The 24498-nt window shown below is 41.4% G+C and overlaps 1 protein-coding gene across 4 annotated transcripts in view; it reads right to left on the bottom strand.

Moving 5' to 3' along the window:
* The window catches only part of TP53BP2 (tumor protein p53 binding protein 2), a 47705-nt gene that overhangs the window by 4519 nt on the left and 18688 nt on the right, over positions 1-24498 (bottom strand). For 3 of the 4 annotated variants that reach the window (XM_060272977.1, XM_060272976.1, XM_060272978.1), the window contains exons 2-17: positions 23783-23930; positions 19439-19552; positions 18245-18324; positions 16418-16519; positions 15289-15463; positions 13772-13953; positions 13264-13428; positions 12672-12909; positions 10813-10941; positions 9617-9771; positions 8208-8691; positions 6198-6970; positions 3531-3668; positions 3177-3310; positions 1743-1909; positions 492-691 (exon numbers count right to left, since the gene is read on the bottom strand). In XM_060272977.1, coding sequence (XP_060128960.1) covers positions 492-691; positions 1743-1909; positions 3177-3310; positions 3531-3668; positions 6198-6970; positions 8208-8691; positions 9617-9771; positions 10813-10941; positions 12672-12909; positions 13264-13428; positions 13772-13953; positions 15289-15463; positions 16418-16519; positions 18245-18324; positions 19439-19552; positions 23783-23930 — 3384 coding nt within the window. The remainder of the gene's footprint in view (positions 1-491; positions 692-1742; positions 1910-3176; positions 3311-3530; positions 3669-6197; positions 6971-8207; positions 8692-9616; positions 9772-10812; positions 10942-12671; positions 12910-13263; positions 13429-13771; positions 13954-15288; positions 15464-16417; positions 16520-18244; positions 18325-19438; positions 19553-23782; positions 23931-24498) is intronic. The other variant, XM_060272979.1, reaches the window with a different exon arrangement.

Genomic DNA, 24498 nt, shown 5'->3' with positions numbered 1-24498 from the left:
CAAGATTGAGAAGTAACCTACTTCACAGGGTTATGATGTGAACACCTTAGATCAAATCTACACCACCAGGTGCCATAGAAAAGCACTAGACATATCAAGAGATCACCATTTCTTTGAGCTCCTGCCATCGGGACGGAGATATAGAGCTATGCAGGCAAGAACGAGCCGTCTCAGGAACAGTTTCTTCTCTAGAGCGATTTTGGCCTTAAATGGAAAGCCTGGACTTTGAAGTCATCTTATTTTACTTGTTTTTTTGTATTATATTTACTGTTTTTAATTAGGTTTTGTAATTTTGGATTATGCGGAATGCTTTATCTGAGTGGATGTAGCAACCGAGTAATTTTGTTGTTCCCGCAAGGGGACAATGACAATAAAGATATCTTATCTTATCTTATCTGGATACAAACAGAGGCTGACAAGTTCTAAAGCCAAATGGTAGAAGTAATGGTTACAAATGATTTGCAATGGTTCTGATGCTACTGTTTACTTACCCCAAGTAAATTACGTGGCACATATCCTTCTTTGTCGTTTAGCTGTGCCCACCACCACTCTATTTCTTCTTCATCTTCCCGGCGAAGAACCATCATGCAGTCTCCTCCTTTCATGGACAGTTCGTCATCATTCTGAGCTTCATAATCCCAGAGAGCATAAACCACTCCTTTGTTCATTATTCCCATTTTCTCTTGCACTCCTGCAATGGAGAAAAGAGTACTAAGCAACCGAATCGTAACAAAACGTTTCTTCATTTTAATACTCCAATATGGGAACTGCAGTTTGTTGTGGTCTTTCCATTAACAGTAAACAGAGGTAAGACCATTCTAATCTTTGTGCTAGTGGTAAACCTAATACAGTACAGTGGAACCTCGGTTTATGAACAACTCGGTTTACGAATTTTCGGTTTACGAATGCCGCGGACCCATCTGGAACAGATTAATTCACTTTCCATTACTTTCAATGGGAAAGTTCGCTTCAGTTTATGAACGCTTCAGTTTATGAACAGACTTCCGGAACCAATTGTGTTCATAAACCGAGGTACCACTGTAGAGCCTTTACAAAAGGCTGTAGAGTTCCCAACCAATTAATGGAGCAATACACAAACTAGAAAGAAACACATAGTGTGGAGGGGGGGTCTATCTGGAAAGCATGTGAAAAGACTTCTTAAAACAGCAACAATTAGCACACCATCTATGGTGCTATTGCTTCAACAAAGTAAAAAAATAAAATGTGTCCAAAAACTGTCCGAAGTAAAAGTAGTAACCTTAAAAAAATAAAGAAGAGACCAATAATTGTTGTCCATGGAGAAGTTATGAGGAAACAAGAGAGGACCAAATAATGTCTGTCTTTCTTTTTCTTTTTTAACTAACTAAGGTTATTTGGTAAACTACATTACTAGAGGCCAGGGACTTTGAATTCTTGATCGATCCAGAAATCGGAACAGAAGCAATCATTCTTTGGAATTTTATGTGGAGGAAAACCACATAAAAACAATTCCAGATTGGTGGGAATCTGGAGAAAGGACTTTTCTGTTGTGGTGTCCACTATTGTGGAACGCTCTCCATAAGAAAAAGAAAGAAAAAAGCCATGTACCTACTTTGGAATGCTTTCACCAACAGTTGGAAGACCCCTCTATTTATCTTGACCTTCCCTGAGCCAGTGAGCTCCACAGCTGAGTGTAGATTTGAACCCTGGTCTCCGCGGTCCTAATCCAACAGTCTTAACCAGAACACCACACTAGTACATACCGTAAAGAAACTGGGAGCACTGTGTGTAGCCTTCTTCCATTTCTTCACACTTGTCTGCCGCAGTCTGCAGATCACTGTAGGTTGTGGCAAAAACAGCAGCACCCGATTCCACTAAGAATTTGCACACTTGGACATTATTGCAAGATGCTGCACAGTGCAGTGGCGTCCTGGGGATTGCAAGGAGGAAGCAAAAGTGACAGAATGTTCTGACTGCCTTTGACTTGCGGGAGAGGAACTATTAAAATGTGAAAAATAGGGAAATTAAAGCTTAGTGGCGGGGGAGGAAATCCTGATTCTTAGGACAGCTCAGCATTATGTATGTTGACTGGCAGAGGCTCTCCAGGACTTCAAATATGGCGCTCTCTCTCTCTCTCTCTGCCAGTGTGGTGTAAGTGGTTAAGAGCTGTGGACTCGTAATCTGGGGAACCGGGTTCGCATCTCCGCTCCTCCACATGCAGCTGCTGGGTGACCTTGGGCTAGTCACACTTCTTTGAAGTCTCTCAGCCTCACTCACCTCACAGAGTGTTTGTTGTGGGAGAGGAAGGGAAAGGAGATTGTTAGCCGCTTTGAGACTCCTTAGGGTAGTGATAAAGCGGGATATCACAGCCAAACTCTTCTTCTTCTTCTACCTGGAGAGGCCAGGGATTAAGCCTCGAACCTTCTGCACACAAAACAGATGCTCTGCAAATGAGCTTTGTCACTTCCTCTTACCAGCAACCACTGTGGATGTCTGAAACGGGCGCCCATTTTCACGCATTCATTCTACAATATCCAATTTCAACTTGAAGAGACACACTTTTGCTATCTATAATCCCAAACATCCCTTCACTCAGCTGCCAAAATGTCTGACAGTACAGGAAGAAAGCTACAACAGTGGTACCTCAACTTATGAAGACAATCCGTTCCACGGCTGTCTTCGTAAGTCGAGGTTTTCAGATGTCGAAGCGCTGCTATGGTGCATGCGCGAAGCGCGATTTTGTGCTTCTGCACAGACGGCAAAAGGACTTCCAGGGGTTATCGACTTCAGAAGTCGAAGCGTCTGGCTGCCGAGGTATGACTGTATTTTGAAGAGTCTAGTTTGAGACCAGTGTTTCCCCAACCTTGGGTCTCCAGCTGTTTTTGGACTACAACTCCCATCAACCCTGGATAGCAAGACCAGTGGTTAGGGATGGTGGGAATTGTAGTCTGAAAACAGCTGGAGACCCAAGGTTGGGGGAAACACTGTTTTAGACAGAAGACAAAAGTCTGACCCAGAGCTTCATTCCAGAGCTGTTCAGACCACCCTAGTGCCCACTCCTCCCTTTCAGGAAACAGAACAAAAAATACAAGAAAAGCAGCAATATTAGTGGGATTGTCATATCTGAATGCTAACCTGAACAGCATAAGAACCGTCAGGTTAGAATGCTCTATTAAGAAGCCAAAAATTGTCCTTACCACCCATCGCTATCTGCAGCATTTACGTTGACGCCAAACTGTACCAGGAATTTCACAATCTCTGTATGGCCAGCACACACGGCATTGTGAAGTGCAGTGATGCCCTCATCATTGGGCAAGCTGGGATCTTCAACCTGTAGAGAGAGAAAAGAGACACTGGGTCCTAAGTTTAAGATTTCCATTAATCCCGGTGCCTTTTCATACATCCCAGTTTGTTGGTCTAACTTTACTACCATCTGAAAGTGTTCAGATGTGGAGCTTTCCTATACCGTTTCATGAATGGCTGTAACCAAGAATTCATGCAGCTATGAATACAGCTTTAGCCCTCAATATGGGGAAACATGGAACTCATACCTCGTAGATGATCCGCTGAACAAGGTCAAATTCTCCTTCAAGAGAGGAATCAAGAAGCAAAGCAAGGGGGTTGAATTTCACTCGCATTCCATGGGCAATCCTCTCTGAGCCAACTTTGCGCAGATTTGTCCTCTTGCCCTGGGGAGGAAAAGACGGCAAAATAGTTTGTAGTGACTTTTTGCAATGGAAAAAAAACCCAAAATGATTTTAAAAAAAACCTGAAACAATTAGCATAATTCCATCTCCTTGGGAATCTAAAAGCTTGGATCTACAATAAACAATAGTAGTATTGTGCTGAAAATCTCAATTAGATAAAAATAAACGCCTCAATTAGATAAAAAGAAGTTTGCATACTCCACCCTCGGAAATATTTCCCAAATGTAACCATTGTTATCAGTAAACCACATCCAAACAGTGCTCCTAGAGTCCTAGGCACAAGCGGTTTCAAGAAAGGGAGGAGCACAGCAATGTGAACAATAGGGAGTCGCTGCCATAATCATAGAATTGTAGCCCTGGAAGGGACCATGAGGGCCATCAAGTCCAACCCCTTGCAAATGAAGGAATCATTTGCCCAACATGGGGCTTGCACCCACGACCCTGAGATTAGGAGTCCCATGCTCTACTAACCGATATATCCCAGATTATGGCTGGAATGAGGAAAGCAGAAGCAAGGTACAAAGGGTGCCGAGAAGAAGCAGAGGAATAAAGATATGAATACAAACATCAAACGCCAAATAAAAAGTTACCATGTGTGCTTTTTCTTTGGCCACAGGGGATTTGCCATATTCATCAAAATGTATTTTAGTTTGAAGGGGTGGGGCCAGGAAGAATGACTGTAGTTTGAGGGAAGAGCCAAGGGGTCCATTTAGACCATGGGTAGGCAAACTAAGGCCTGGGGGCCGGACCCGGCCCAACCACCTTCTAAATCCGGCCCCCGGACAATCCAGGAATCAACGTGTTTTTACATGAGTAGAATGTGTCCTTTTAAAATGCATCTCTGGGTTATTTGTGGGGCATAGGAATCCGTTCACTATTATTTTTTCAAAATACTGTATAGTCCAGCCCCCAATAAGGTCTGAGGGACAGTGGACCGGCCCCCTGCTGAAAAAGTTTGCTGAGCCCTGATTTAGACCCTGTGCCCATTGGGTCCTGGCTGTTGAAATACAGCTCAGATCCTGCCATGCTATCACAGAACCAAAAAATTGGAAGGGTCTCAGGATTTCTGTGTTCAGTGCTTATTTCATAACCAAACATCACCAGCTGGTTGAGAAGCAACAATAAACACTATTCAGAGGCATATGTAAATTTTTTAAATGTCAGAATAAAAAAGAATCATGTTTAATTTTTGTTCAGTTCACACCACAGGAGAGAGGAGGGCGACTCTTCTTTGCAGAATCTACTTTCCTGCAAAAACTGGTGTGTGTGTGTGTTTAAGCACACAATTAATACCAGTCAATATCAACGCTGCTAGACTGGGGTTACTTATTAACATAATGCTGGCGTAGTCAAATAGTAGTTCCAAGAGGCATTTATATCTGGCCCCCAAACATGCTAGATGATTTAAAGCAGCATGGCAAAAACTGTGGGAGAAATGAATGTTGAAGCTGGCCAAAAGTGTGGGAAGATGCCAAGTGGGGGGGGGGGAAGGAAGCGAAGGCTTGAGTATCAGCATGATGCACACAGACAGGATATGTGACAAAGGCACATTGTGTGAAAAGGGTGAGGCCATAAAGCCCAACAGCTGCCAATGAGCACTGCATGCGCCACCTGAATACATTACAAATCTGACATCAGCGCATAGTGAAAAGGGAGGAGGACATGACTCACAATGTCGTCTTCTCTTCAGCTACTCTAGAATCAACAGAATGCCAAACTAGTTGCACAAGCAACGAACTCAAAACTGGCACAAAGCAAAACACGTTCTGGGAGTGCATTATTAATGTCCAGTATGTCCAGGCCCTGGCAACAAACTAGCCTAGACTATGAAAACTGTGTAGCAAGGTGGAATTTGGAGATCTTTCCCCTCTATTCCAAACTAATGATCTATGACAAATTTTTGTGTTTCAACCTTCTTGTAACACATGAAGGGACGCCATCAACAAGGCTATACCAGAATGAATCTCAAACAGAACACAGTCAAATATTCAGCCGAAGAGACAGGGGTGGCAAAAATAATTGTGGGATGCAGGCGCAAATAAGGTTCTGAGGGAGCAAACTGTCTTGCCATGTGCAAGCAGGCAAGAAAAGGGGCAGGAATGAAGAAGCTCCTTTGCGTGCTTTAGGATTCTCGCCTTTACTATTCCCTAGTAGCTTTCATTTCCAACAAGATGATCCAGAAACATCACTGAGGATATCCAATATTATTAACCTAGCACCTGCTTCAAGAGGAGATGCTACATAAACTGGCTTCTACCGTGGATGTATCTAAGAATCACAACTAAAACTAGTTCTGTAATAAGAAGAGCAATTCACTGGACATCAGCGAAGCACATCTTTCCCTTCAGTTGGAACAGGGCTTCCACCAAATGAAATTAAAAGATAATGCATCACGGCAATGTGGGGTGGGCAATCATCAGGCCTGTGTCACCTTGTCTACAGAGAAGCGTCACAACATACCACCTCAGTGTTAAGTGCCTAAAATGACCAAGACGAGTTGTTCTTACTTACAGGTGGCAAAGAGAACTGCCCCGTGACTTCGGGGGGTTGCATGCTGAACGAGTCCTCTCCCAAACTCTCTGGTTCTCCTGAAGGATAGGGAGGCGGTGGGTAGGGGGGATACTCCTCCATGTACATGTCTATGGGCAAGGGAATGTCCAGACTCGGTTCTTCCATTTCAGGCAGAGCAAGGGAGACGTCGTCAGAAATCCCCTCAGGAACGCTCTCTAGGCCTGACGGAGGAAGAGGCCCTGTGTTCTGATCGGCATTTGGCGTTTCTGCCTCTTCTGCAATAGTTGGCTCAGGTGAAGGAGGAACTACTTCTTTGGCCACTTCTGTGCTTAAATAAGGGTTTGGGATTTCCGCTGAGTTTTCAGCGGCAGCTACGGAAGTTTGCTTCGATGGGTAGGATGGGATAGTCTCCATAGCAGCCAGAGTTGTTCTCTGGTACAAGAGCTTTTGAATATTGGGGCCATTAGGACCCTCTGGCTCAGTAATAGAACTACGCTTCTTCAGTGGTCTTGGAGCATTGGATAACTTCTTCCGAAGGGCTTCCAAATCTGCATCACTTTGATTTCTGTAAGGATTTGACAAGAAAGGCAACAGCTTTGTTGGGCTGAGTGGACGAGGAATACGCTCCGTTTCATTATTTTCACTGGCTGAAGCTGTAGTCTCCATTTCAGGTTCTGGACTGCCTGGCTTGCCTTGAGTATTTGAATAAATATTCTCAGTCTGCTGCTGTTGATTTGGGGGACCAGCTCCAGCAATAACTGGCTTTCCATATACTGAGGAACAAATCAGAAAGGACGCCATAAATAGTTTGACAGCAAGAACAGGAAAATACAAAAATACGAGCACAAACATTACACAGGTGAGACTTTTCAACGTGAGACTTATCAACACAAATCCAGTGTGTTTGTATCAAAATTGCTAATGTGACCAAAAGGTTTTTCATATAAATATGATTAAAAGCATGTAGAAGTAGGGGACCTGCAACAAAAATATGGTGCGCTCCCAGTCTAAGCATTGTACTCTGAGGGGTCACTATTTGGTCAGTCCTAAACCTAGCACTGGGCAACAGTGTTCCAATTCTAGCTGGAGTTGTATTAGGGCTAAAGAGAAGCAATATAACACTATAGAACACTACAGAAGCTCAAACGGCAGGAATCCCTGAATCTGAGCAATACCGTGTAGGAAGGGCAGTTATTTCTCCCCCAATGAGCTGCACGGCAGAGTTCTAGGAGAAACTGGGGTCACTGAGATCTGCACCTGACGGCACACATCTTTCAAACAAACAAAGCACCCCCACTAGAGTATTAAGAGGGAATCACATTTTTTATTTTATATTGTGTAATCAATAGGAAATGAAAAGCAACGCACCAATATTGATTACTTCATTGTAGCAGAATGAAAATATATGAACGCGCCATAAGTTATTTATAAAGTTTAATTTGGACATTTTATTTGTATAGTTATTGGGGAGGGGGAGTAAATCCTTCAGGAAGGAAATGTTACGTTACCACATTACTAGCTTTCCATACTGATTTTCCCAGGGGCTTAAGCTCCACTAACTTGCTCTAGATCCAACCGAAATTACCCTGCTTCTCCAAAAATAAGACGTAGCCATAAAATAAGCCGTAGCAGGATTTTTAAGCATTCTGAGAATATAAGCCATACCCTGAAAATAAGACATAGTGATAGGCGCAGCAGCAATGCCAGCCGCAGCAGGAGGAGGAGGAGGAAAAAAGAAGACATCCCCTGAAAATAAGCCATAGTGTGTTTTTTTGAGGAAAAATAAATATAAGACGGTGTCTTATTTTCAGAGAAACACGGTATGAGCAATCTGGTGTAACTAGAACAGGTTATTTAAAGACATACTGGCTCTTTGAATTCTCACTAGGGTTTGCACTGACTTCTCATCCTGTGGCCTCCCACCCACCCCAAACACCCCTTTAGAGAATCTAAGTTTCCTCGGTAATGCAGGACTAGCTCTGGAAAAGCAAAGTGAAACCAAATACTCACCACTGGGGAAATGGGGTCCTCTGGTCTGTGCCCTTGTCAGTGCACTCTGCACTGCCTGTTGGAAGTTCTTCCCAGGAGTCTGCTGCTTTGTGTACATGCTATAGATTGAACTTGCGGCAACCGTCTGCGGCTTTCGGAAAGGTGGCGGGGGAGCCTCTTTGGCTGGCTGAGGAGTGAAAGGCCTCACAGCTGCCGCAGGAGGACTCTCTTGCTTGAGAAGAGTCAGATCGGGATTAGCAGGAAGGCCACTTGGAGACACACAGATCTTTTGCTGGGCCTGCTGAGATGCTGGTGGAGTGAGTTGGGTTGGTGGTTTCTGTTTGTTTCCTGCAGCTACAATTGTCAGAGGCAGCTTCTGGATATTGCCATCAGGCTTAACATCTGGAGAAGGCAGCTGACCAGCTTGGCCAAAGTAAGGTAAGTTTATCTGTTTTGGTTTGGTGGGAACAGGTGGCGGTACTTTTGCCACATTTTTAGTGCCAGTCTGTTAGAGAAAACAATTGTCAGGAAAACAGAAAAGAGTGATGGGGTCAAAGGAGAAACCAAACTGCTGTAGAACAGCAAATCAAAGACACACGGGTTTGCATATAATACAATACAATATATTACTAATTTCTAATCCTGAACATGAATTGTACAGCTTAAGATGGTACACTATCACAATATAACTTTCCCGTTTCCAATATAACTTTTGATAACTTCCCAATTATTTCTCAGTTCTGAAGTTGGTAAGAGGCAGCATCCTACATCGGCTCCACCCAGAGACTAAAATGGGGTGCACCAAATTGCCATCAGGGAAGGTCTTTTAGCAAATGTCCAGGGCCTTAATGAACAGTTAAAAAAAAAAAACAGGAGCCCCCCCCCCAACGACATGCTTCATTTTGAAGCAGGTTAGATAACACACTGCCTGGAGAATTGTGTCATGGAGTATTTGTTAATTAAAATAAATGCATATTACCATAAAAAGTGATACACCCGGTGATGACTATTAAGCCCAGAGACTAAAATTACCTAACTGCACCACTGGGGTTCTCTCATATTTCCACAATCTTCTTTTAAATATTTACTTTCCCTCCCTTGCCCCTGTAGACAGGTGGTACAACTTCCCTTCTCAATCATGTAAGGAACCAGCAGCCTGTAAGGTAGGTTTTGTTGTTGTTATCATTCCCAATTTTTACAGATCGAGAACAGAAGGGAGTGATTATTATTTGCCCCCCCCCCCAAAAAAAACCCACTGGATCTTTGGCTAATCTAAAATCAAGTTTTTAATTATGCCCAGCAGATCACACTAGCTAACAAGAGAATGAGACATTTAGCATAAATTTGTGGCTGCTGTTCACAGTAGCACATGGATTTAGAGGCTTCTCACGTTCAGATTGCAACTCAAAAGGCACTATATGTCCAAATACCTGGCCGTCTCGCAGGAGGTCTTCGCTGCTCTGGTTTTTTCTCAGTGTACCTGTTGCAGGCACTCCAACAGCTCCGTTTGAGTCAACAGAATCAAACATGGAAAAGGGGCGTACTTTTTTCTCCCTTTCTCTAAGAGGAACATCTCCCTCACCAACTAAAAGACAAAAGGAGGGTTAGATTTGAAGTAAGCATTTGTAATACTTTCAAAAAAACTGAAACTTTTTTTTAAAAAAGCACACTTCTCAGCTAAAAAGATTCTGCATGAAGTAACACTGTCTTCTCATAAGAAATGGACCCGGGGTGTGTGTGTGTGTGTGTCACATATCAGCCACGAATAAAGCAGACCAGTTGGAAGCCAGTTGGAAGCCAGTGCCATCTGTGCAAGCAGCCCTGTTACAACTTTAAGGGTCAAAACATTAAGCTGAAGAGGGATCAACAGAGAACTGTCACAGTTCCATTAGAAAATTAGGTTAACCATTCCACCACCTGAGCTACTGAAATGAAGAGAAGCATCTGACCTGACTCATGTGTAGGCAAACTAAGGCCCAGGGGCCAGATCCGGCCCAATCGCCTTCTAAATCCAGCCCGCGGTCCAGGAATCAGCGTGTTTTTACATGAGTAGAATGTGTCCTTTTATTCAAAATGCATCTCTGGGTTATTTGTGGGGCATAGAAATACTTTCTTTCTTTTTTTCCAAAATATAGTCCGGCCCCCCCACAAGGTTTGAGGGAAAGGGGACTAGCCCCCTGCTGAAAAAGTTTGCTGACCCCTGGACTAAGCACACCAGCATGATTCTGGGAGAGAGAAGCCACCCCAACCCAGAATAAGAGCAAATGACCCTTGTGACAGGCAGTTAATCATCTTTAAAGTACACTATGTAACATTAGGGTTACAAAGATATATTCTGCTTATTTTAGAAAGAGGCAGAAGAAACACCTATAAAAACATACAGTGGTACCTCAGGTTAAGAACTTAATTCGCTCCGGAGGTCCGTTCTTAACCTGAAACTGTTCTTAACCTGAAGTACCACTTTAGCTAATGGGGCCTCCTGCTGCTGCCGCACCACCGGAGCACAATTTCTGTTCTCATCCTGAGGCAAAGTTCTTAACCCGAGGTACTATTTCTGGGTTAGTGGAGTCTGTAACCTGAAGCGTCTGTAACCCAAGGTACCACTGTACCGCCACAGGGAGCTTACCTTGCACTTCATTGCTACTGTTGGCTTTGGTCACCATGGAAGTTAGCCCTTGGCTGATAACATGGCCAGCGCTCGCATTATTCCAGTCACTGATAGCGAGTGGAGGTTTTGAACCAGCAGGTATAGTACCTGGAGTAAAAGGGAACAGAGAAAATAAGGAGAAGGAAAATGGGGGGGGGGGACGACGGGACTCCTTCTCCGGAATACAAGGCACACTTCACATACATGCACATGATCTCTTCATCCAAGCAAGCGAGAGGCATTATCACAGATCAATCACCCATTCTACCCAGGCAAAAGCACTCAAGGAGTCAGAAACAGGTGTTTCGCTTTTGCCCATTTGTTAATTAAGGTCACAGTATTAAACTATTAGCACAATTTGAGTGAGCATTTTCCCCAGAAACAGTGGCATTAGAGGAAAGTAAATAATCCACCAAAGGCAATTCTAGTTCAAGAACAGAAGAATCACCTTTATGTTCCACATATAAAAGATATAGACTGAGCTTAGCTGATCATGACAAACAACTGGGCTCTGCTGCTGAAAGGAGTATCATTATTAGAAGTGATCCAGACACAGTGGTGTACAATCAGGGGATTATTTCCAATATCCAAAGAACTTTGAAAACACCAAGGACGACACTGATTGTGATGTCTGGTAGCATTAAAAGCCAACTGGCTTTTAAAAATCAGTACAAATTCATAACAAGAACTCTGTTGATAACTGATATTTATAATCGGCTATCAACAAATCTGGCGCCTCCAAATGATGTCTTAATTTCTGGAGCAGCAGCTGTAGCCTTTATACGAAAATGCATTGCATTACAACACTCAGTAGCTACCGGTATCTATCATCCTTGTAACAATAACTAAGGGAAAGTCGTAATTCCTTTTTCTTGCAGATGGAGAAGGCTAAAACAGGCTTAATTCACCAAAAGCCACTCACATGAATTCAGAGATAGAGAGGAAGGTGAATTAAATCTCCCCTAACGCAAGCCTAACATTCACAATCTCACAGGCTTAATCACAAGGCAGTTTTCACAGAACACTGCTTGAACAAATGGACTACTGAGAGAGAGGCAGGGAGAGAATGCACAATTTAAAATTAATTTCTATGCTATGTAACTTTAAAACTAGGATAAATCACCAAACAGCTGAGGCTCACCAAAAATAAGATTTCCAAGACATGTACACAGTCTTCTTTTAACAGTTGTACATATTGAGACATGAGTATTTTGTACATCCTTCATAAGCACTTCACACAAAAATAGGTTCTCAAAGTGTTTTTAATATCAAGATTGAAATCCATAAACACTCTTGCTCACTGAAGACGAAACAAGAATTTCATACAAAGAAGAATTAACTATACAGGGCCTCTTCTTCTGGATAACCAACTTGCTTCTAATATTTACAATTTACAAATACAGCATTATCCAATAAATCCTTATTTTCAGGATTATGCCAGAAACATGGGATATTGCCATATGATATTAATGGAATTAATGCTGAAATAAAAAAAAACTTGTTGAACATTGAGTGTTTTGAATATATGTCTAAATGATCACTGTTTAGCATTTATGATCTCATTTATTCTTGAAACTACCCTATAGAGCGAAACAAATATTTAAAAGTTGGCCACTACCTCTCACCTAGTTAAGGTGATTAGAGGAAACGGAGAGAGAAAAGATTAGTTACTTCCAGAAAAGCGTTCCTTTCAAACAGCTAAATTAAACATAGGTGGCTAATTGCTATACTTAGCAGGTTCTGTATCAGAAGGATAAAAAAAATGGACCAGGCGACAACAGGCAATACCAACACACTTTGCATGAATAAAAACTGGAGGAAAATGATGATATAGTTACCTCCAGGAGCTTTTACTTGTGAAAGAATCCCAGCTCTCATGTTTGGGAGAGTCTGCGTTTTCAATGAACCATCAGGGGCTTGCAAGGCTGAAGTCCCATCAGGGTAGACTGGTTTGACTAGAAGTTCATTCCTTGAGGCAATGCGTGGCATGGTGGAAGACTGGATGTAAGGACCAACAGCTGCCACTCGACTTGGAGTAGATACCACTGGCTGTGGCTGATTCCCATCTGGAGACACCTACACAAGATGCATAAGGATTAAGAAATAATTAAGCAATCCATACAATCCATCTTTTGGGGAATCCCTCCCCACCCCCAGGAACACACACAGACTGTATAGGCTCTGTATACACAATATATTTTCTTTCGTGGAAAGAAAGCACTAAAGGTGTGGCAACCGCTCTTCCCTTTACAAAGGACTAAATAGGTTAATGCTAATGTATTATTTAAAGCGGTTTTCATGCTACAATGAAAATGTTAGGGATATGGCAGACGCAAAGCTCCTCAGCAACTTCTCACCAAGTACTTCTCAGCAAATACTTCAGAACAGCATTTTTGTAGGGGTTTGGGGGGGGGGTTGCCTGGCACTCACCGGGACATTCTCCTTTTGCTGCAGCGCAGCCTTCTTCTTCCACAGCCGTTCCCTCAGCTCATTAACACGCTTATCCATAACTGCCACCTCTGAGTTGCGTTTGTTTAAAGAGTCCCTCTGCTGCTGCAGCTTGGCATTCTGCTCCTGGTTCAGTTTGTTCCTCAGCTGAATGCATTCAGGAGGGGAAATTAGGAATGCAAAATAAATAACTTCCAGGGTGGTTGCCGTGATGCACGAAACATTTTTTTTAATTAAAAAAAAAAGCAAGTTCTGAAAGGGTAGTTCATGGAAGTTCTGGGTGGACTTTGCTTCTGTATACAAGTGCGTCAGGTAGACAATAATAGACACTGAGAATAATACAGAAGACACAAACTATGCTGACTGTTAAGCAGGTCGGACAATTCTGGCTTTGTCAAGAGACAAGAGGTGAAAGCAAATTCCTTTACAAGGCTATGTGTGACCTGCCCACCTCCCTTACTCCAGGTCTGTACAGCAGACTTGCGGTTACCTGAAGCTCCTTGTACAGTCGGTCAAGCTCAGCGACAGCTGACTGGTTGTCATGGTAACCATCAATCCGGCCATTCTTCAGCATCTCCAATTGCCTAGTAAGTTCCTCTACCTTTGACACAGCCAGTACCAGCTCTCGTTGTTTCTGCTGGAACAAACTGTTCATCTGCTCAATCTCCTCCACTGTAGAGGAAGAAGACAGAATACAATGGCTGTTGCTGAGAAATGACCAAATGTTGGCTGCTTCCAAGGCAGCTGCTAAAGGAGCAGATATGCCCAGAAGCTCAAAGAAGGTTACACCAATCAGAAGCTAGACAGCAGATCAAGCTATCAAGTTATCAGCTTCAGAATTTATATAGTTTCTTTATCAGAAGAAAGGTCTTCTGGACATTATTTTTTTCATCAAAATGCCTAAATAACATGTATAACACTCTTTTATGGGGGGGAAAGGGAGGGAGAAGACAGGTAAGTGTGCATTATTTAAGCCCTGAACAAATTTGATTTTGTTCTAAGATCTGAAGATAGTTAACCATCAGGTAGTGCCACACAGAGTTTGAATTGAAGCAATTTCTGCTAGGTAAGGGAGCTATAAAATGATATTGGACTGCATGCCACTGAATTCATTTACAGTACACTTTTTGCTGCATTGAAACGGCTTGAGGAGGAACAGGAAAAATTCAGAGTTGGGAAGATACACTTGCAAAATGTATCATATCAAAGCAAGGGAGAATTTCAGTATCAACATTATTTGTAACAAAAATTAAAAAAAAATTTAAAAAAATCTTCCAGTAGCACCTTAGAGACCAACTAAGTTTGTCATTGGTCTCTAAGGTGCTACTGGAAGGGGGGAAAAATTATTTTGTTTCGACTACACCAGACCAACACAGCTACCAACCTGTATGTTTATTGAAATATTTATAATCTTCGCTTTCAAAAAGTTTATCAGGTGACTGACAACATACAAATATAATAAAATCAATCAAAGTATCAATAAAAATGTCATTTTAAAAACACCAAGAAAACATCAGTGGATACTGGTTGGTTAAAAGGTGGAAATCACACTGAACTGTCTAGACAACAATTTTCAGATGATGTCTAAAGATAGGCAGGCACAGTTCTTGCCAAACCTCTACAGGTAGGCAGTTCCACAAGGCAGGGTCTGCCACACTGAAGTTTGTTGTTGGTTTAAAAAACCATGGCTTGTTTTAACTGTGTTTTAGCATTATGCCTCAATACAAAGCCTTGCCTAACCATGGTTTGTTTGCCCTCCCCACTCTAGATACTCACCAAGCTACAGAGGCATGAGGCAAGAGTAGCTGGAAAACAAACCATGCTTTGGAGAAAAAATGCCATGGCTTGTTTGCTTGTCTGTGAGACAACTCATTTGTTGAATAAACCATGACCCAACATCATATGATAATACAGCCAATATCGAAACAATTCTATATAAGAACATCTGAACACTAACTTGAAACGGACATTATAAACCAGTTATCCAAAAAACCTCTAGCAACTCACCTAGCTTCCCATTACTGAGCCGTTTTTGTTCCACATGACCTTTGAGAGCTCTCACTTTCTTCAACTTGGCTTCCTGATTCTCAGCAATTTCTTTTAATCTTTTGAGTTTTTCCTGCTCTGCAGCTTGTTGTTGCTGCCGTTGGTCCTGCTGTTTCAGAAATTTTAACCGCTGCTCCTACAAGTCAACAAAACAAGCATTATGCTCATTGTGATTAAGCTATTTAATGGTGATAATAATAATTTAATGGTGACATATGATTTCTAGAGCAGACAAAACCTACTTCATTTTTTGCAATGTGCATTACAATACCGTGTTTCTCATATTATAAGATACGTCTTATATTTATTTTTTCCTCAAAAAAACACACTATGGCTTATTTTCAAGGGATGTCTTATTTTTTTCCTCCTCCTCCTGCCGCGGCCGGCATTGCTGCTGCGCCTATCACTATGTCTTATTTTCGGGGTATGGCTTATATTCCTTGAATGCTTAAAAATCCTGCTATGGCTTATTTTATGGATATGTCTTAAAATATGAGAAACAGGGTAGTAAGCACTGCAGTTCACTTAATTACTAAAAATATTTAAAAATCCAACTAAACTAAAGGAAGATGAGTGTACAAAGCTAAACAAATAGTTTAGGGTTCCCATATCATCCTCCAGCCACAGCAATTTATATAATTAAAAATGGCTTCCAAGGAAAAGGCTTGAAACAAAAACACCTGCAATTCTCTTTAAGAGCTTAGATCTTGAACTTAAATCCCCGAGCAACATTTTATTTGGCCCTCAATTTGGTGCACAAACCCTCTAATAGAAACTTCAGTAACCAATCTTCCCAGTTCAGAACTCTAGCATGTTTTCAGGGAACCACAGGATTTCCTAACATATATATGATATAGTTAAAAAGAACACATAACATTTGGCACTGAAGGTGGTCATGACCATATTAAGGCACAGCTCTCAGTCCACAGTAACAACCTTGTTTGCCCCCCAAACAGGCTGTTTTAAGAAATCCAAGGAAGCCACTTTTAATATTTAGCGCTTTACAAAATTCACATTTTTAGAAGCTGCTTTTCTCATACTTTTTTACTCATAGGTAATATTTACAGGGGGGAAACTTATTTCAACAAACCTTGTTAGCCAGCATTTGCTGTTGGGCCTCTATTTGTTGCTGTTGACGTGATGCCATTTCCTGCAATTCAGCTAGAGTCATATCCATCCGAGGAGCATTGACCTTCAGTAATTAAATATATACACATATGTAAGAGTTTGGTATAAGCATACTATTATGTTGAAGTCTATATAGGACATTGCCCATCTGGCTTCAGAATTAGAGACCTGATTGCTGTACCATTTTGGAAACATGGTGTAAGGTAAAAAGCAAGGACCACTGAAGGAGATAAAATAACAGGCTACTGGCATACTTTTGTTCCAGTGCATCCTGGACAATCACCAAACCACAAGGTACACAGGGGTCATCTATGTTCAACCTCCAACTCAAACTAATAGAATCCAGACATCAATTTGCTCCATTCTGATCCACAGAATGTAGGGGTGGGAGTGTTCAGGGAATGGCACAACACGAACACATAGGAACTGATTTTGAAGTGGGAAAGACATTTTTTTCAGATCCCAAACATGGTGAGCAATCAAGAAAAACCTATCCCGCAAAGGTTCGAAGAACTTTATACTGGACACATGTCTCTTCTTCTTCTTCTTTGGCGATCACTCATAGCTGAGTAAGATTGTCTTCCATAAACACGGTTTTAACAGTGAGTCCATAAGTGACTATGAAGGCTGATTCTGGATCCTTCACAGAATCGGACATAGGTTTCCGGGCGGGAGTTGATCATGGTGAGGGTTTGCCAAGCGTTTCTTCCTCTTAGTGTGTTTCTCCCTTTCGTCCTGAGTTCGAGCATCTTCAAAACCCATGACACCTTTGGTAAAGGCTGTTCTCCAATTGGAGCCCTCGCAGGCCAGTGTTTCCCAGTTGTTGGTATTTGTACTACATTTTTCTAGATTTGCCTTGAGAGAATCTTTGAACCTCTTTTTGACACATGTCTATTCCACCCCTCTCACATAGTCTAAATATGTGAAACTTCTAACTTTTTTAAATTAAGGAACATTTTCTCAGTTCCCAATATACAATTCGCCTGGTACCCATAAACAACTTTGTGACCATAGGCAACCAGGAATACCATGCAAATGAGAGAGCAGGTGGGTAGAGGAGAGACATGTCACCACATCCCTGCCAGCTCCCAATCTCAGAAGGCACCATTTTATTTTTTCCTGTTAAGAAGAGCCCAGGAGCTTGCATTTCCAAACTGGTTGTGAAAGAGGTAGCTTCTTTTCTTCGCAGCCAGCATGGAAATGCAAGCTATTGGCTTCTTGGCAGGCTAGTAAATATTTTGAGGATTGGTAACTTCTGTGGGCTTTTTAAAAGATTGAAGTGATACCAGTAATGTCAGGAAGCCTCACACTTTATACTACACAGTGGCTATTAAAGCAACTGGTTCCCACATCACTTCTTGGGAGGCTTGGAACATGAAACCTTGGGCAAAACACTCAGCCTGTTTTGCTGAGGCTCCCCCAAAAAACAAATACAGAACAGACTGGTCACATATTTCTAATTGGCAAGAGGGCTCCCCGCCTCCTGCTTTTTGCAGCCAGTTTGCGATTCCTCAATCTAGACTTCACATAAGGAGAGTTGACATGCTTCAAAAAAAAAGTAACAAAATACAGAGAGATCTCATCACAAAGTGAAATCCCTTCAGAGACCGTAGCAATTGGTAGTATTCTGTGATTGAACCTATTAACTACCGTAATATAAGAACTAACTGAAAGTCATATAAATATTTCTAGTTTCATAATTAGGTGTTCTGGAGAAAAAATAAATTTGTAAACCGAAAGGAAATTATTTCCTTGATTGCATTTAAGTAGTTTTATGCTTAATACTTACTCCATTCTCTGTTCTTCGCTCACCAGGCATTTTTACACCATTTCTCTTCAAGCTTGGATCGTGCACTCTTGGTCCGCTCCCTTTGAAGTATGAAGTGAACAAAAAAAAAAGGTAAGTAGTTTAAAAAAGAAGAAGAATGCTTTTAATATAAACTATCTCTCTACAAGGTTGGGAGGAGGAAATGAAGAAACAAGCGGGTTTGCAGTTTCAGACTTGGTACAAAGTCATCCAACAACACTTGAAAATCAATGTAAGTCCAACAGCAGCACTGCCATACAAAATGCTGCCTGTGCAATAAATGTATTAACCTTGTCAGATATACAGGGGACAAGAGAAGAGAAACAAGAGGTCCCTTTTCCATGAAAATTAAAGTGTGTGTATGTGTGTGTGTATAGATGATAGATAGATAGATAGATCGATAGATAGATAGCAGCAGGCCAAATAAATGTTTTGCATGAACTCAGCTTTTAAGGCACAATTAAGGGACTGGTCTGTGAAACAGGGACCCTTTAGCTTCATTGCACCATAGCTAGCTTGCAATTGTGACAAAAATTCAAACATATGTTCTAGTCAACCAAAACAGCCGAAGGGGCTTCCTGATTAATCAGTAAAGAACATGAAGAAGAATATGACATGAATTAAAAATAAATTGTGGGTTCTGAAATCGCTGCATTCAATGAGAAGCAAGTATGGAATGCAACATTTATCCAGTTGGCAAAAGCATTAATGTGCCTCTAAAAGGAGATTCCCATCACGCAATCCTGGGAGCTTTACATTCTGCTCCACTTCTGCCTTCCACACAGCTGAGCTGGGTGCCCAATACATCTAGGCCACCAGTGGGAAGTCTCCAACCAGTAGGCCTAATTAAGGCCAAGAGAGGTCCTAACTATTTCGGGTGTGAGTTAGGTAATAACATAACTCCCTGTCGAAAGCAAGTGTGCAAGTAACACTGATTAGTAGCATCAGCAAAGCCCTGTGTCTTTGCCCAGTCAGGGTGATTTCAAACCATGATGGCAAATGCTTTGTCTTGTGTCATGTCCCACCTGTCAAAAGGGCCTGTGGAAGTTCAGGAGCTTCAGGATCCTGCACGCCAGTTCCCCACCCTTAATTTAGGTTTAGGTTAACAGAACTTGTATGAAGAGCCACTGCGCCCTCTCCAAAGTTTCACACTGGGCTTGCACTCATAACACTCACCAGTTTCTCGATTAGGAGACCGCTCATGGCGAAGAAAGAACCTAACTTCATTTCTCTGGACTCCATGGCGCTGCAGAAGATCCAACATGCGCTCACTGTCAGCTACAGGGCGCTCTGAAAGATAAAGAGCAAGTTCTCTCTCTATTCTCTCTCTCTTTCAGTAGTAAGGTAATAAACAAACCCTGCCTCCGCAGGATGTTGCAGAGTTCATCCACACTGAGTATGCCACTTTTGAATCATGTGAAAGGAGTCTTTGAAAGGGTGGAAGGAGAAACAGGGAAATGCTTTCCTAACAAACCAGGAAACCATATTCCTATTCAATGTGAATTAAAGGCAAAATCAAAACCTATGCTTTTATCATGATAGCACCCAAATGCCTAATAACAGCAAGCTTCCAGTTTTACTGAATGCTCTATAGGGAACAAGACGTAAGAACAAAAGGTAATGAACACAGAAGTGACCGTGGTAAAAACTGGTGATAATGATAGGCAATTGCTCGTTTAGTGAGACAATTAACATTTGTCTTCATTCAAGGGTAAAGATCGAAGTGTACAAATGATTAATCGCATTAGGGCACCACACCCTACCCCTGCATGTAAGCCTTTTTATACCGTATTCCAGTAGTTCAGTTGTGGTTCTCATTATAAGCTTTCCTACAAGATGTGTAGGATTTTTATGACGTCCAACAGATTCTTAATTTTTAAAAAAATTAATTAAAAAAAAACAAACAAAAATGTTTTCTTTAAGGACGGGAAAAAACTGCAGCCATGTTGAAACAACCTAAGAAGGAAATTTTCTGGGGTTACTGTCAAAGCTGATTAGTTTTACAGTATAAGCAAGTAGGTCACTGTAACAGAAAAAGCAGCTACCGTGGTTATTTGTCTAGACAGCTAAACAGCTCATCTTGTAAATCACAAAGGAAAGTATCACTATCATTTAGAATAAGCAGGGCCTGGATGAGGCTAAGCCGATTTGTTTATGGTAGTTTTAGACAATATTCTAGTAAAAATTAACTAAAAGTTAAGGAAATGCCTTTTTTTGCTAGGATTCTCAATACATTGACTCTCATTCTGGTGTTTATCTCTCTCTCTCTCTCTCTCTCTCAAAGCAGTGTACAACGTTTTTATATATATTGTTGTACTTTTTTTATATATTGTTGTACACTGCCTTGATATTTTTAATGATATTATTGTAAGTATTTTTATAAATAAATGTTGCTAATGCATAATCACTTACACTTACACAGCCAAACATCATTCACAAAGAAGGAGGAGCTACCAGCAGGCTTGGGGAAACCCCAAAGTTTGCAAAAGTACAATTTTAAGGAAAAAATGCTAGGAAGATACACAAATATAACCCAATGAGAACCAAGTATGCTCTGTGGACACAGAACACTGACTGTAGGGGGGGGGGGGAATTTGAGGAATAAGGTATCATGTAGCATGGTTGGCTGACTGATACACTGAAGGACAGCCTCATTTACAGGCAATAAACTGTCAACAAGTAGACCAGCTTCACCATGAAACCAGCAGTCAATATAAAAAGACAGGCTTTTCAAAGAGCTGAGAGTCCTGCTGCTTTAATTTTTTTATTAAAAACCCTCTTAATTTTTAAGCTCATTTATTCATAAATACAAAGGTACATAATTCAATTTCTTTGAAATATAATACTTCCAAAATTCATATTACTCTATTTCACAAAACAGTCACCTCTCAGAAAATTTTCTACTGTGGAAAATACCTCTAATAAACCAGATTGGCCAATTCATCATTTTCTGCTAATTCAAGATTTCAATAGCCAGTCCTGTCTATATGGGGATTGAGAGCCCTTCCATTTTCAGACCTACACTACTCTAGCTGCAATCAGCAAAATTTTGACTAAAGGCTTTTGTTCCACAGACATCATCCTCAATCCAATTAAATATAATCAGCATTGGAGAAAGTCTCAAGTTTGCTCTCATCAATAAGGTTGTATGATAAAAATTTGTTTCTAGAATTTATAAGTACACTGGCAAACCTACACGTATGTTCAGTGTGCATTTACAGCTGAATACTTCAAACACCTGCAACATATTTCCACATACATTGTATTAAACATAGCAGGGGTAAAATCTCTAAAGAACAATCTAAAAAGCAAGCTCTCCATTAGTTGAATTTATGTCATGCCTTTCTTCCTGAAGAAGTCCAGGGTGGCAAACAGATAATAAATAATAATAATAATAATAATAATAATAATAATAATAATAATACACAATCTAAAACAGCAATATAAAATCATATAAAGTGAATAGAACAGAAAATCTGAGGATTCAGACATATAATCAGGGTGCAATCTTATGGGTCAGGCAAAGTCAGGAAACTATTAAACAACTAATCTGATGAATAATGGTATCAGGAAATTGGTGTTTTGGACAATGCAGAATAACTGCTGTACTAATGTCACAACCTGTTCTGTTGTCCCCTTGTGACAAGCTGACCTAGGTAAGCATGTCAACACAGCATAGTTAAGACCAATGCCACTCTATTCAAACATCCATCACTGCTCAATGTGACAAAGAAGCATTGTCTAAAGATACTAGGTAGGAAAAGTGAGAAGAGCTGGGTAGTAGCCTACAACTTGTATACAGTACCAGGTGGTACATACCCCCCAACCTTACACAAGAGGCTTCCATGATTTCAGTAGCTTTGTGAATCATCATAGTCGTACATATAATTAGAATTGGTTTCAAAAATTTCAATACATGGGTTGAGGGGGGAAAACATTTTAACTTCACTTTATCTACCATGCTTAGCTTCAGCATGAAGCTTCTTCTCCTATATCAATTCTAAAATCATTGTTGTTCATTCACCCATGAATAAATGTGGTATTCCACCTTAATTTCAGGGGCCATGTCCAGAATTTAAGTGCCCATTTTCGAAGTGAAAATTCCCGATTCTCTTCTGAGATTTTGCTAGATAAATGCTTGCATAATAATTCTTCATATCGTTTGTTTATTCACAATAATTTTGTGGAAAAGGAAAGAACCTAGTTTTATAGAACCTACAGAGCAAGCCATGGGGAACCCTCCAGCCCGTGGGCCAAATTATGCCTGCCATGGATCCTCATTTGTCAGGTGAGCCAATTCCACCAAGCTATGCCCACCTGGCCTGATGTTGTATTTGAAGCCGAGGAAGGAGGCAACTGCACAGGAGCAGCTGGGAGCTTAAAGGGCCCTCCAGATTGTTCCTTGAATCCATTCATACCTACAGTTGGGCACAGCCAGCTTTTTGGAAGGCAAGATTGGAGCTTTTTGGAAGGCTCCAATAATCTGTCAACTCCAATCACACCTTCAAAAAGGGTTGCTTTTAGTGCTAATTGGCGCTGACAGCGAACATCTTAAAGATGTGGGGGAACCCACTTTTGTGTCTTGTGTGAAGAATTCACAAGTCACCAGCTCTCCCAAAGCGCTACACCTCTGGCCCTCCTACTATATTAGCTTTCTTAAACTATAAAATATCAAGAAAGCATAAGGTAAAGGTAAAGGGACCCCTGACCATTAGGTCCAGTCGTGACAGACTCTGGGGTTGCAGCACTCATCTCGCGTTATTGGCCGAGGGAGCCGGCGTACAGCTTCCAGGTCATGTGGCCAGCATGACAAAGCCACTTCTGGCAAACCAGAGCAGCGCACGGAAACACCGTTTACCTTCCCGCTGTAGCGATACCTATTTATCTACTTGCACTTGACGTTCTTTCGAAGTGCTAGGTTGGCAGGAGCTGGGACCGAGCAACGGGAGCTCACCCCGTCGTGGGGATTCAAACCGCTGACCTTCTGATTGGCAAGCCCTAGGCTCTGTGGTTTAACCCACAGCGCTACCCGCATTACATACATACATACATACATACATACATACATGTGGACCAAAAATAAAAGTGTTGATCAGCCCTTTGGGGAGGCGGAGGCTGCCTTGGAGGCCTTTTCCACCTGTGGATCCTCAGAGAGGTTTTCTTTCTCACTACTCTGGGTACCATATAAGTGCATGCCTTGACAGAGGCTAAGCCTTTTGGCACAAGCCAAAGACCTCTTATAAACTGTGAAACAAAAGCCTGTGATTTCAGTCCAAGACCAGCTGGGAGAGGAGCAACTGATCCACAGACAATTGTTTGCTGCTGCCACTATAATAGTCTGCTTTTATTTTACAGTAACATGAAAGCAATTTATATTAAAAACAAAGCTGCACAATGCAAATCATTATATGAACTCATGTGATCCCTTAATTAAAAGTTCAATTAATCCTGGTGTTAAAAGAAACTAGAGAGACACTTATCTGGATGCCTGGCAGGTTACAATTGGGACTTTTTGCTTACCTGAGCCGCACCACACTTCAGCCAGGTGGCATTCAGTCTCACCAGGCTCTTTACACAAATCCACTACATCTCTGCAGGTAGTTTCTGGGGTGATTGGCACCTCAGTGAAGTGTTGCTCGTTGTTACTGAGGTACACAGTAAGAAACATCTGGAAGAGAGCAGATCAGAGTTCCACAAATCCTAAATGTATTTTATCTCTGGTTCTCACTGATGCAAGTTTCTAGAAGCAGAAACCTCAATGTTAGCTCTTTGGTTTTCTTCTATGGGACACCCTGACTGGAAGGAGGCCCAAATATACTGCTTCAATTATTTCAATTATAAAGCAACACTGTATAGCAATTGGCTACAGAGTATAAAGACATAGAATTATCCAGACAAAATGAGAAGTCTGGGGTGGTTTGCATGCTTCATCTAAAAGAAACATGCTCTTGTATGTAAAAGTACAAACAGCTTGGAAGGTGCCAACTCCTGAAAAAAAATCCTTACAGCTCATATGAATGCAGGTTTGGATAAGGCACAGAGCAAAGTTTCCTAGAACATACTTGATTAATTTATAAATATATATATTATTTGTATGACCCAACTTAGCCAAAAGCAAAATCACACAACCCCAGAGATTAAGTTCAAATAACCAGACAAAAACCTGTTGCTATTTAAAGTAATACATTTAAACAGGTGGTATATTGCTATCTGAATCCCCAACCACCTAGTGCTAT

The sequence above is a fragment of the Zootoca vivipara genome, chromosome 3 (assembly GCF_963506605.1).
Source record: "Zootoca vivipara chromosome 3, rZooViv1.1, whole genome shotgun sequence".
Taxonomy (NCBI): domain Eukaryota; kingdom Metazoa; phylum Chordata; class Lepidosauria; order Squamata; family Lacertidae; genus Zootoca; species Zootoca vivipara.
Note: the sequence above shows the minus strand (reverse complement) of the source record. Positions and strands in the feature narration are given on the sequence as shown.